Below are 14,697 nucleotides of genomic sequence, written 5' to 3' on the forward strand. Positions count from 1 at the left end.
TAGGACAAACTACTATTATAATAATTGAGATTCAAATTATTTCAGATTATAATATTGTAAAAATGTGGACATTATATGGACATATTTATATGAACATATAGGCAAGGCAAGACCCTTCATGAACAAATGAAAATGATAATTTTATTAGGTAATACAATTATAGGCAATTTTGTCCTCTTTTCTGCATAATGTCTATTTTGTTTTTGTAATTATGTAGCACAAGGAAATATTTGATGTATTACAATTGCTAGAACAACAAAATAGACCTTTGGTAACTGTCAAAATGGAGATACTCTAAGTCGGATATAAAACTTTTAGCTTGCATTAGAACCACTGGGAGACCTTATTAAAACACACATTACCTGGCCCTGACACCAGAGTTAGACTGAGTAGGTCACCTACAGAGCTTGAGATTTTACATTTCTAACCAGCCCCCAGTATATGCTGATACCACTGACAGAGGCACACTTTGTTTAACACGGTTTGGCTGTGACACAGATTTTACATTCTCAACTGATTAACTTGTTCTCACCAGGCATCTAGCAAGTTTTCTTTGTTAGCAATATGTACTTGGACACAGCCCCTTTAGGGAAGTCTAGATGTTTTATTTCTATGTTAAATTTATTTTTAAAAGCAGTTTTACTGAAGTAAAATTAACATACAATAAATCATACATATGTAGAGTATACTATTTTAAAAGTTTGGGGTTTTTTTGGGGGGGATTATTTGAGACAGGGTCTCACTTTGTTGGAGTACTGTGGCACAAACACTGCTCCTAGGCTCAGGTGATCCTCCCACTTCAGCCTCCCTGAGCGGCTGAGACTACAGGTGTGTGCCACCAAGCCCAGTCAATTTTTATATTTTTTGTAGAAACAGGGTTTCACTATGTTGCCCAGGTTGGTATCAAACTCCTGGGCTCAAGTGATCCACCTGCCTCAGCCTCCCAAAGTGCTGGGATTACAGGTGTGAGCTACCATACATGGCCAAAAGTTTTGACACATATATATACCAGTAAAACTGATATAATTTGGCTCTGGGTCCCTACCCAAATCTCATCTTGAGTTGTAATCCACATAATCCCCAAGTGTTGAGGGAGGATCCCGGTGGGAGGTGACTGGATCATGGGATCAGTTTTCTCCACACTCTTCTCTTGATAGTGAGTGTGTTCTCACAAGATCTGATGGTTTTATAAGGGGCTCTTTTCCCTTTGCTCCTCACTCTTATCTCTCCTGCTGCCTTGTGAAGAAGGTGGCTGCTTCCCCTTTGCCTTCCACCATGACTGTTAGTTTCCTGAGGTCTCCGCAGCCATGGAGAATTGTGAGTCAATTAAATCTCCTTTGTTTATAAATTACCCAGTCTTGAGTATTTCTCTACAGCAGTGCAAAAATGGACTAATACAGAAACTATTACCACGATCAAAATAATGAGCATAGCCAATCCATTACAAAAGTTTCTTTGTGCCCATATCTTCCTTATGCCTATACCCTTCTCCCTACACCTACCCACCCCAGGCAATGAGAGATCTGCTTTCTGTCACTGTAGATTAATTTGCATTTTCTAGAATTTTATATAAATGGAATTATACAGAATGTACTCTTTTTATCTAACTTTTCACTCAGCTTAATTACTTGGAGATTCAAACTTGTGATGAATATCAATATTTCATTACTTTTTATTTTTCAGTAGTATTTCATTGTAGAGACATACGGCAACGTGTTGATTTCTTTACCTGTTGATGGGAAGTTGAGTTGCTTCCAGTTTCTGGCTATTACAAATAAAGCTACGATGAATATTTATGTACAAATTTTATATAGGTATATGCTTTAATGTCTCATGGGTAAATGCCTAGGAATCAACAGGGTCATATAATAGGCATTTAACATTTTATGATATTTCCAAACTGTTTAGATCATTTTGCACTTATACCAATAATCTATAATTGTTCCAGTTGCTTCCACATTCTCATCTATACATGCTATGTCTAAAAGTTTTTATTCAATATTCTAATAGGTTTATGGTGGTAACTTATTGAGGTTTTCACTTGCATTGCCCTAATTAATAATGTTGAGCATCTTTTCAAGTATTTATTTGCCATCTATATGTTTTTGCTAAGTGTCAAAATCCTTTGCCAATTTGTTTATAATTAAATTTTATTTGGAGCTGTTTGTTTTGTTATTAAATTTTTAGAGTTCTCTATACATTCTGGATATAAGTCTTTTATCAGATATGTAATTTGCAAAAATTATTATTCCTGGACTGCGGATTATCTTTTTATTCTTTTAATAATACTTTTAGAGGAGAACAAGTTATTACGTTTGAGGAAATACAACTTAACAGTATTTTCTTTGGTGGATTGTGTTTTTGATGTCAGATCTAAGAAACATCTGCCTAACCCAAAGTTACAAGGATTTTCTCCTTTGTTTCCTTCTTAAAGACTTAGAGATTTAGATTTTATACTTAGCTCTATGATGCATTTTGAGTTAACTTTTATATACAGTGTAGCCACTTTTGTGCATATGCATATCCAATGCTTCCAGGACTATTTATTGAAAAGAATTTCTCCACTGCCTTTGCATTTTTGTCAAAAAACAGATTCACTATTCACCTGTGAGTCTCTATTATGTCCCATTCATCTATATGCCTATCATTTGGCTAATAGCACGCTATCTGGTTTAATGTGGTTTTATACTAAGTCTTGGAATTTTGTACTGTAAATCCTCCAACACTATTTTTTATAAAAGCTGTATTTGCATTTCTATCTAAATCTTAGGATCAGCTTGTTAAATTTGTAGCCCCCCAAAACCACAAGAATTTCTATTGGAGTTGCACTGAGTCTATAGATAAGGAGCTTTTTAGCATATGTCATAACATTTTTCTACCTTGACAAATCATGTCATCAAAAAAAGTTATTTCTTCATGTTCAATCTCAATCTGGATACTCTTTCTTTTCTTTTTCTTGTCTTACTGTACTAGCAATGTTGAGTAGAACTGGTGAGAGCAAATGTTCCTGAAGTTAGGAGAAAGGAACTCAGTCTTTCTCCATTGAGTATAATTTTAGCTGTAGGGATTTGCCATATGCCCTTTAAGGTTGAGGAAATCTCTTCTATTCCCACTTTACTAAGAGTAATTTTTATTAGAAATGGATGTTGAATTTTGTTAAATGCATTCTTTGCATCTATTAAGATAATTATATGGGGGTTTATATAATTATGCTCTAAATTTTGTTTTGGTCTTAATATAGTGAATCAAAATTTTTGATTTTCAAATGTTAAACCAAACATGGATTCCTGCCATAAATCCCACTTGGTCACAACCTATCATCCACTTTATATGTTGTTGGACCTGATTTGCTAAAATTTTAAGAATTTCTGTATCTACGCTCACAAAGGATACTGATCTGTGTTTTTCTGTTTCTGTCATTTTGTCTTTGTCTGGTTTTGGTATCAGGGCTATGCTTGCTTCACAAAATTAATTGGAGGGCATTCCAGATCCCTCTATTTTCTGAACAAGTTTATGCAAGATTGACATTGTCACCTGTATAAATGTTTCATAGAATTCATCTGTAAACTTTTCTGGAACTGGAATTCTTAGTTGGAAGGGTTGATAATTCAACTTCCTTAGTATATATAGGGCTATTTATATTTTGCTTCTTTCATTCACTCACTCACGCATTTATTTGTTTTTGTTTCTGGTAATGCAGGTTTTTTAAGGAATTTGTCCATTTCACCCAAGTTGTCAAATTTATTGTTATAAGGTGATTTGTGATAGTCCCTTATCAATCTTTTAATGATTGTAGAATCATTCCTGATATGGGTAATTTGTGTTTTCTCTCTATTTTCTTATCATCTATTGTGCTGTCAATTACCAACATTTGACTGTTTTCTATTTTTTTCTAGTTAATATATTGCTACTTTTATCTTTATTATTTCCTTCATTCTCTTAACTTTAATTTGCTTTTCATTTTCTATCTTCTTAAGTGAGAAACTTCGGTCACTAATGTTAAATCTTTCTTCTTTTCTAACAGACATTTAAATCTATTTCCCACCTACGCCCTGCTTTAACCCCATTCCAAAATTTTCAGTTTTCAACAATATGTAACTAAAATCGTTTTCTAATTTTCCTTGATTTCTTCATTGGTCCAGCAGTTATTTAGAATAGTGCTTTTAAATTCCAAATAGTAGGAAATTTCTACAAATATTATTATTATTTATTTCTTATTCATTCCATTGTGATAAGAGAATATACTGATATTTTCAATCTTTTGGTATTTAAAGGGTCTCATTTTGTGGCCTATCATATTGTCTATACTGGTGATAATTCCATGGCTCTTGAAAAAAAATTACATTCTATAGCTCTTGGATCTAAGGCTCTTTATAGGTCAATTAAGCCTCAGTTGTTAAGAGTAGAACGACTGAAATAGGAGTGTTAGAATCACAACCATGATTGTGGATTTGTCTATCTCTTTAATTCTGTCAGTTTTGGCTTCATGTATTTTAAATCTCTGTTGTTACACTTGAAACAGTGCTTTGTGTTAAATAAAGAGAGGGAAAAAGATATGGTCTTCTTACATATACCAACATTTACATCATTTCTAATACTTTCTATTCTTTCCAATAAATTCAAACATCCATCTAGTGAGATTTCCCTTTAGCCTGAAGAAATTTCTTTATATTTCTTTTAATGCAAGCCTGTTGATAAATAATTCCATATTTTTATTCTGAGAAAATGTCTTAAATTTGTTTTTATTTTTGAAGTATATTTTCACTGTATATAATAATTGTGCTGGCAAAATTTTTAGCTCTCTAATGATGTTTTCACATTGCTATACAATATCCAACCTTTTCGATGAGAAGTCTGTCATCATTCATATAATTGTTCCACTACATATGGTGTAAATTTTTTTCTAGCTTATTTCAATATTTTCTTTTAATCTCTTTTTTTTCATTAGTTTCATTATGATGGGTCTAGGTATAGTTTTCTTCATTTTTATTTTGCTTGAGGTTTGCTGAACTTCTTATATCTGTAAATTTATACTTTTCATGAAGTGTGGAGAATTCTTGCCATTCTTACTGCCCCATAATTTATTTTTTCTTTCTGCTATCCTGTTCTTTCTCTTCTGTCCTTAGAAACTCCATTTATATTTACTTGATCATTTGACACTGTGACAGAGGTCACTGGGGCCCTATTCTTCTTTTTTCAATTTTTTCTTCAGTGCTCTTCAGATTGAGTTTTTCTTCTGATTTATCCTTAGGATCACTGACTATTTCTTTTGCCATCTCCATTCTACTGTTAAGCCCATCTGGTGAATAGGTTTTTTTTCTTATATTCTGCTTTTCAAATATAAATTTTCTTTTTAAAATACAGTTTCCAGTACTCTGTTGTGATTCTTTATTTGTTCACTCATTATGAGGAGATTTTCCTTTTCTATTTTCTGCTTTAAATCATTGTCTACAAATTCCAACATCTGTGTTAGTTCAGCGTTGGTTTTCATTGATTGGTCTTTTTCTTGACTGTAGACCACTTTTACTTGGTAAGGTTTAATTGCATACTGGACATTGTAGGTAATATGGAGAGATTCTGGATTCTCTTAACTTCCTCTGAAGAGTATTGATTAAACTTCCATTTTAAGAAAGAGCATAGTTAACTCAGCTGAACTTGAACTTAAAACTCCATTCTCCCTTCAATGGACAGCAGTTAAATCTATGCTCAGTTATTACAGCCTTCCAGCTGTTCCTTTTTGCTGGGTCCTATGAATCTTCCTCTATAGCTATAAACTTCAGGATTCAAGCAAAAATTTGGATGGAATCCATAAGCAATTTTGTGAGCTCTTTCCAATGTGTTTCCCTACATTCCAATATTTTCCCCCTCACCTTCCAGCCATTCTGGCATCCTCAACTCTGTCTGCTGACTCAAGACAGTAAGACCATGGGTTTTTGTCTGGGTTTTAGCCATCCTTTGCCATGCAGACTAAGGGCTGTACTCAGGGGAAAAGTTATATAAATGCACATATGTCCAGTGTACTTCTTTGTTTCAAGTGCAGAGTCCTCTCCTCTTTCTTCCTTTGGTTATCTTCTTGTACTATCAAATAGCTGTTATATTTTGTCCAGGGTATTTCATTCTTATCTCAAGAAAAGTTAATCTGATAAACATCACTCCACTATTATCTGAAATTAATCCCTTTTGGTATTTTCACCACTGCAGAAAGCACCCTTACTGCAAAACTACTCCCCTCAAACTAATGTTACTCAAATAAGTGTTCTGTAGAAGACTATCCAATAAATATTAATAGGTGTTCTGTTAGGGGGAAAGTCTATAACATGGTCAAATGGGGCCTGGAAATGTAGCATTACAAAACAAATAGGTTTCTTTGCTCCAGAACTTTTAAAAATGTCTAATATGCTAATGTACCTTCTATACTCCTAAGTAGAATACACCCTAGAGATATTGTCCCAAACTTCTTCATATAAAATTAGCAACATTCACTAATTCATTCAAAAATATTGAGTCCCAAAGAGTGGAGACTAGAGTATGATCCCATCTCCTAGTATAACTTTTAATTTTATAATATTAATGTCATTCACTGACTTACAGTGGTTAGGCTTATGCTACATAATATTCACCAATACTTACTTTGTAATCATAATATCTATACAATAGGAGATGCTGCTGTGGAAAAAGTAAGATAGGAATAAAAATTCAGCCAGGCATGGTCACTCACGCCTGGAATCCCCTGCCAAGGCGGGCAGATCATTTGAGGCCAGGAGTTCGAAACCAGCCTGGCCAACATGAAGAATCTTCATCTTTACTAAAAATACAAAAATAAGCCAGGCATGGTGGTGCATGCCTGCAATTCCAGCTACTTGGGAGGCTGAGGCACAAGAGCTACTTGAACCCAGGAGACAGAGGCTGTAATGAGCCTTGATTGCGACACTGCATTCCAGCCTGGGTAACAGAGCAATACCATGTCTCAAAAAAAAAAGATGTTAATCTATTATTAACCTACACAGACCAGATAAAAATACATGAAATTGCCTGGTATCTGGCACAGTTTAGTAGCTTGATCAATATTTAGTTTCCTTCTTAAGTGTTTTTCCCCTCTCTTTGCCTGTCAAGTAAGTCAGTGCCTTCAATAAGACCCATCAGAGTTTGGCAGATTATAGCTCTCAGGCCAAATGCAGATGTTACAGGACCCCAACACTTACCCAAAGGTAGCCGTTGGGTTAGGGTTTCTCCACTATAGCACGTTCTGTGGTTGCCAGAAATATGTTACAGGAAAGGGATCCCGATCCAGACCCCAAGAGGCACATGTTCTATGGTCCAAGAGCTAAGAATGTTAATTCACTTTTAAAGGTCTATTTATACAAAGAAGGTAAGAGTATGTGACAGAGACCTATGTGTCCCATAAATCCTAAAATCTTTGCTATATGGTCTTTTACAGAAAATCTTTGCTGATCCCTAAGATATAGTCTAATCCTTATAAGCTGTCTAAAATCAGCAGTACAATAGGATTCATTTCACTTACTTAAGTACTGAGATAGAAACCCTGTTTCTAAATAAATATTTATTAAAAACACTAGTTTACTGGCTTTACTAAATTTTCAAAAGCCAATCTCAGACCTTACCTTTTCCCCTTTTATGCCACTGCAGTCACACTTTGATCCTGGAGAACACCCATAGCAAGCCTATAAGGAAAAGAAAGAGAGGAAAAATCATTAAATATGAACCCCAAAATCAGACTCTGACTTACAGCTCAACTGAAGTCATCAATCCAAACTTGTAAGATAAATACCAGAAAAACATCTGAAAAGATATACCCAATTGCAAACAATAGGTACCTCTCAGGAAGCTTGCACCTTTTATTATATACACTTCTGTCTGAATTTTTCAAAGGAGCAAACATAATTTTTATCATTTTAAAGTGAAAAAGATCGTTTTATAAGATATTAAAAATGAGAGATCTCTCAATAAAGGCTGAAAATGGAAAAACACCATATTGTACTTATAACAACAAAAATCCATGCACCTACATTCACATATAAAGTTCAGACATGCATTTCAAAGTTAATTATTCTTACATTAACAGCCATTTGGGGTTATCACTACCCTTTGCCTCTTCATTAATGCATGAGTGTTGACACTATGCAAAATCTAAAATATGTTAAAAATGAAAAAGAAATTTATACAACTTCCCTGTAATATGATTTTCCATATGTTCAAACTCTCAGGAACTCTCCTTTTTTTTCTTTTAACATTGTTTGCAAGAAATTACCTCTCACTCTGTATTAGCAATGACCTTGGCAACTAGCCAACAGTGCCTACCACTTCAAGTCACTTGTTTCTCTCCATTCATGAGCAATCATGGAACATAAAATATATAACACTATCTTTTACCACTTTCCTTTCTTTTCTTTGCCCCTACTCCTTCATCACTAATAATAGCTCAGTCTCTAACAGCTTTACCATAAATGCTGTTCCCACAGTCTAGATGTTCTAAATAGCCATTCAATCATATTAGAAACTGAGGTCCTCAAGCCAGAAAAATATCCTCCTCTAAAATACAAAAACCTATAGAGGAAAAAATACAGTATGTGACTTCAGCCATTCAGAACTATCCTTTACTCTTAGAAAATGAACTGCTTCAAAAAACAAATTAGTTTAATATACATGGATATCTCAGTATTTACTTATAAGGGGTGGCATTCTTTTCATCAGATAGATATCAGACTGAGTTACTGAAACCTTTATGCGATATAAATACAAAATAATGCCCATCAATTTTCAGGGCCTTTGATATAAAATATCTGAGCCTCCTGCTCAACATTCCATAATCTCCTTTACTCTAGTCACTACTAAAGTACCTTACTCAACCCTTTTGAAAGCACTGAACTCATCCTTCTAGTCAAAATTCCTAACTAACTCAGGTGCAACTAGAAGCCACTTTCATGCTGAAACCTCTAAGAGCAAACAACAGTGACTTCATATTGGAGTAATCTCTCACTCACACTACAAAAAGCTGCTCCAGTAAAAGATGTGCTCCTGACACTTCAAACAGGAAGTCTGCTATGCAGCCATTATTTATTATCCATAGATGTTTTGGGGTTACATACTGATTTTAGTATTTTACACTAACTACATTACAGATTAAATAGGCTTATTCAGACTTACTCATTCATCAAACATGAATTGAATATTACTAGAAGCCAGAAAAATTGTTAGGTACTAGACTTTTAAGATGAATAACACACAGCTCCATCCAACATATGTAACTAATTTAACAAATACTTATTGATCACCTGTTACCTGCCAGCCACTATGTTATGTTAGGTGCAGGTAGAAGTGCAAAGTACATCACTGCTCTCTAATGGAAGGGATGAACCCATCTACAATGGGTTCATTTGCAATTGTAATACATTACATTACAATGTGCAGGAATCAGAGGTTAATAAAAATATATAATATTTTTGTGCAAACAAATTTTAGGTTTCAAACTATGGATTTTATAAAATTTAGAAGATATCATTTCACAAGAAGATACTGATTCACAAGTTCAAAAGATGGTAACTGTCAATGGCCATAGTCCCTGAATTAGAGTGTACATACTGTTAACACCCATGCATTAATGGAAAGGTAAAGAATAGTGATAACCGCAAATGGTTGTTAACATAAGAATAATTAACACTCGACATTGAAATGCATGTCTGAACTTTATATGTGAATATAGGTGCATGGATTTTTGTTGTTGTGAGTAGAAGATGGTGTAGCTTTCCATCTTCAGCCTTTGAGAGATCTTCCTCTTTTAAATACAAATTAAGCTCCTAAAAATAATGCAAAGCAGTAGCCTGACAGGATTTCATTAATGTGAACAAGATTCTATGTGACCTTTTTTTATAATTGCATTTTGACTTCTCAGTATCCAACAATAGCCCCTAACTCCTACTATAATCTATAAACAAGCAGAACCTTAAATACTCTTCCATGTCATTTTACAAGTAATTTTATATAATGTTTGCAATTTTTATTAATTAATATGTAGTTTTACATTAGAGAGAACACGGATTAAAACAGTTGGGAATTTTAGATAAATGTGCTTAAATTCCATTTAAAATTTTAATTTATATTCTATTTATTCCACCTAGGTTATGAGAATGACTGTGGTACTCATGGGTTAAACAGACATTTGTAATATGCACACCAACCACTAGATGCCACTTTCTATACATTTATAACAGTGGCACACACAAGGAAATAGCCCCGATTTAACATCTGGTTAATGTAACAACTTGTTTTTTTACCAACATCTACTAATATTGATTAGGTGTCTAATAACCACAAGTACAATATTAGGTCTATGAGTTGTACAAAAGTAGATGTAGGTGCTGCCTTTAAGGAACTTCCAATCTAGGTTGTTTTTTTTTTTTTTTTAAGTAACTAGGTATTTTCAGGACACATAAAAAGAATATCAAAATGCAATTGAATAATAATACAGCACACAATGTTAATTGAAAGAGCTATAAAATACAAGAAATATAAGTTTACTTCAGCAGTTGAATCATTTAACCATGGACAAATCATTTCCATAGTCTTGGGTTATTTTCTCATTCATAAAATGGCATAGACAGTATGATCTCCTTAGGTAGCTTCCAGTTTTCACTGTCTGTTGATTCTGTAGGATTCGCCAAGTAAAAACGAGTGGTAGAGTCAATAATTGCTATCAAATTTAAGAAAAACAGTTCCGTTGAGCCTGAGAGTATTGGCAAAGACTCTGTAGAGAAAGTGAATACCTGAACTTCAACTTGGAAGGATAGACAGAAAGATATCTAGAGGAAAAATTGCCATGCTAAGCATTATTAAAATATAAAATTGACTGTGGCAAAGAGGTAAAATGAACATTATGTACCTCAGTCTAAAAGGCTTTCTAAGTTCATATGAAAAGGATATTTAAAATTTCAAAATCACTGAAGACTGTTAAAGCATGAAAATGATGCACATATAGTAATATTTTAAATTTTTATTGTGGAAGAAAGTAATAACATGAGTAAGGAAGGTTTTGTATTACCATACAGTAAAACACATCACAAAACTACAATAATTAAAATAGTATGGTATTCAATGAACAAAAATAGAAAGGCCAGAAACAGATCTACACACACACACACACACACACACACACACACACAGAACTACTATATGATAAAAGTTGACATGTCAAATAGAGATGAAAACAATGAATTTATCAACATCTGGTGCTAGAATAAATATAAAAAATAATAAATTTTGATCTGCTGCTGCTACAATTAAAACACCAGATATTAGACTTAAAAGTACAAATAAAAACAAATTTTATATGAATTAAGGTCACCTAAAGAACCCCACAAAAATTTGCATACCAGCAACCCATCCTAAAGATTCTTCCAGTAAGTCTGAAGTTGAATATCAGAATCTGAAATTTTTATAAACATCTCTAAGTGATTTTGATTCAGGTGTTCCAAGGAGACACATACTACAAAACAATGGCAAAGAGAAATAAGAAATATTCTAGTAATGTGGGTAGTTAGGTAGCCAGATGATATGCTTACTTAAAAAAAATGCTTGGAGGAAAGTTAAAACCTCTAAAAGCAAGGCCGGGCGTGGTGGCTCAAGCCTGTAATCCCAGCACTTTGGGAGGCCGAGGCGGGTGGATCATGAGGTCAAGAGATCGAGACCATCCTGGTCAACGTGGTGAAACCCCGTCTCTACTAATACAAAAAAAAATTAGCTGGGCATGGTGGCACGTGCCTGTAATCCCAGCTACTCAGGAGGCTGAGGCAGGAGAATTGCCTCAACCCAGGAGGCGGAGGTTGCGGTGAGCCGAGATCGTGCCATTGCACTCTAGCCTGGGTAACAAGAGGGGAACTCCGTCTCAAAAAAAAAAAAACAAAAACAAAAAACAAAAAAACTCTAAAAGCATCAAAGGGAAGCACAATAAAATTTATCAAATTAAAATCTAGGGAAAACCAAGCAATGAACTGACCAATGAAACTACTTTTTCCCTGAGGACATTTGCCAACCTTGAAGAATTTTCAGGTTTTGTTTTATAATTTCTTTTAGTGTAAGGGTATATCACGCATAAATGTACCTCACAATCCCACTCCCAGGGAATTGGAAGAAAAGATATCCTGGTGCTTAGCAGAGAAAAGATATCCTGTGCTTAGTTTCTTAAGGAAAAAAAAAATACTTAGAAAATTCACCACAAACTAGCCAGATTTGCAGTTCAAATTAGCATTACCTGAGTGGACTCTGACTGCATTGGACCTTATAGAAGCTGGGCAAAAATACATACAAATTCTATGTAGAAAAAACATACCTTCATAGTAAACTTCAAACAATTCGAATACATAATGTTTTAAAGGAAGAAGAGCTTTCCTACTTAAAAATCATTAAGCATACAAGAAAACAAAATACCATAAGCAAAAACCAAAAGAAACACCTGACAGCAGAAAGTACTCACTAAATATTTCAGCCATTTAGAATTATCAGATAAAAAATATATAACTATCCCTACAATTATAAAAGAATTTTTCTGACTTAAAAATAATAAAGGGAGCCAGCAACTTTAAGAAAATGACATAGCTTAACTGAAATAAAATATAAATTCTAGAAGTAAAAGCTATAGTAATTGAAATTTAAAACTCAATGGATGGGCTTCACAACAGATTAAATAGAACTGAAGAGAGACAGAATGAAGTTAAAAGACTTAGTAAAGCTAAAAAGAAATTATATAGAATGTAGCATAGAGATAAAACATGGAAACTGAAATAATCATTAAGAGACAGGGAAGAAAGAATGAGGAAGGATAACATAAAGGAAATTGGGATTCTAGAAGAGGTGAGAGAGGGAATAAAGACAATAATAAAGAGACAATGGCTAAGATTACTCAAGAAAAATCTACAGATACTTGTGATTCAAGAACCCAAACGAATCAAATGGCAGAAAAATAAAACCTGAAACTAGGTGCAGTAGAATATAACTGCAGACCATAAAAGTAAAGACCTTAAAAGTATCAAAAGAGACAAGACAGACTGCCTTCAAGGGAGTGAAAATTAATTTACCAATTAGTTCTCAGAAGCAATAATGAAAGCCAGACCACAAAATGACATCTTTAATATGCTAAGAACCTAGTTCTCTTCATCCTCCCCATCCCTGCCACTTACCCTTCCCAGTCTCTCTTCTCTGTCTTTCCACTCTCTACCTCCATGTGGTCATTTTTTTTTTTTAGCTCCCACATACAAGTGAGAACATGCAATATTTGTCTACCTGTGGCTACCTTATTTCACTTAAGAGAATGACCTCCAGTTCCATCTATGATTTCACTAGTTTTTATGGCTAAGTAGTATTCCATTGTATATACATACCACATTTTCTTTATCTGTTCACCTGCTGATAAACAAGTTAATTGCATGTCTTTGTAATTATGAATAGTACTGCAGTAAACAGGCAAGTGTAGGTATCTCTTTGATATATTGATTTCTTTACCTTTGGATAGATACCCAGTAGTGTAATTGCTGGGTTGTATGCTGATTCTATTTTTAGTTTTTCTTTCTTTCTTTTTCTTTCTTGTGATTCTATTTTTAGTTTTTCTTTCATTCTTTCTTTTTTCCTTCTGGTGGTTCTATTTTTAGTCTTTCTTTCTTCTTTCTTTCTTCATTCCTTTCTTTCCTTCTGGTGATTCTATTTTTTGTCTTTCTTTCCTTCCTTCCTACTTCCCTCCCTTCCTCCCTTCCTTTCTTCCCTCCTTCCTTCCCTTCTTTCTCTACTTCCTTCCTTCCCTCCCTCCCTCCTTCCTTCTTTGCTTCCTTCCTTCCTTCCTTTTTTCTTTCTTCTCCATACAGTTTTATGGTGGCTATGCCAGATTATGTTCACAATAACATATAAGAGTTCTCTTTTCTTTTTATCCTTGCCAAAATCTGTTATTTTTCTGTCCTTTTATTAATAGCCATTCTTACTTGGATAAGATGATATCTTATTGTGGTTTTCATTTGCATTTCTCTGATGATTAGTGATGTTAAGCATTTTACATATACCTAGTGGCCATTTCTATTTCTTCTTTTGAGAAATGTCTATTCAGGTCCTTTGTCCACTTTAAATGGGATTAATTAGTTTTTCCCCCCATGTTGAGTTGTTTGAGTTCCTTTTGTATTCTCAATATTAGTCCCCTGTCAGATAAATATTTCGCAAAAATTGTATCCCATTCAACAAGCTGTCTATTCCCTCTGTTGACTGTTTTGTTTGCTGTTCAGAAACTTTTTATTTAATGTAGTCCCATTTGTCTATTTTTGTTTTTGTTGCCTGTGTTTTTGAGGTCTTAGTCAAATTATTTGCCTAGACCGATGTCCAGGAGAGTTCCCCTGGATTTTCTTCCAGTAGTTTTATATTTTCAGGTCCTATATTTACATGAAATTTTTACTTGTTGAATTGTTTAAGCTCCTTGTTGATTCTGGATATTAGACCTTTGTTGGATACACAGTTTGCAAATATTTTCTCCCATTCTATAGGTTGTCTGTTTACTCTATTGATAGTTTATTTTCCCGTGCAAAAGAAGATTTAAGTCTTTAATCCATCTTGAGTTAATTTTTGTATATGGTGAGAAATACAGGTCCAGTTTCATACTTCTACATGTGGCTATCCAATTTTCCCAGCACCATTTATTGAAGAGGGTAA

The 14,697-nt window shown here is 34.0% G+C and overlaps 1 protein-coding gene across 1 annotated transcript in view; it reads right to left on the minus strand.

Moving 5' to 3' along the window:
• COL4A5 (collagen type IV alpha 5 chain) overlaps positions 1–14,697 on the minus strand; it is a 291,027-nt gene that overhangs the window by 171,657 nt on the left and 104,673 nt on the right. Inside the window, exon 2 of the mRNA XM_012451706.2 lies at positions 7,623–7,682. Within this exon, the coding sequence (XP_012307129.1) occupies positions 7,623–7,682 (60 nt within the window). The remainder of the gene's footprint in view (positions 1–7,622; positions 7,683–14,697) is intronic.

Source organism: Aotus nancymaae, unplaced genomic scaffold (assembly GCF_030222135.1).
Source record: "Aotus nancymaae isolate 86718 unplaced genomic scaffold, 86718_ANA_hifiasm-v0.15.2.pri h1tg000004l, whole genome shotgun sequence".
Taxonomy (NCBI): Eukaryota; Metazoa; Chordata; class Mammalia; order Primates; family Aotidae; genus Aotus; species Aotus nancymaae.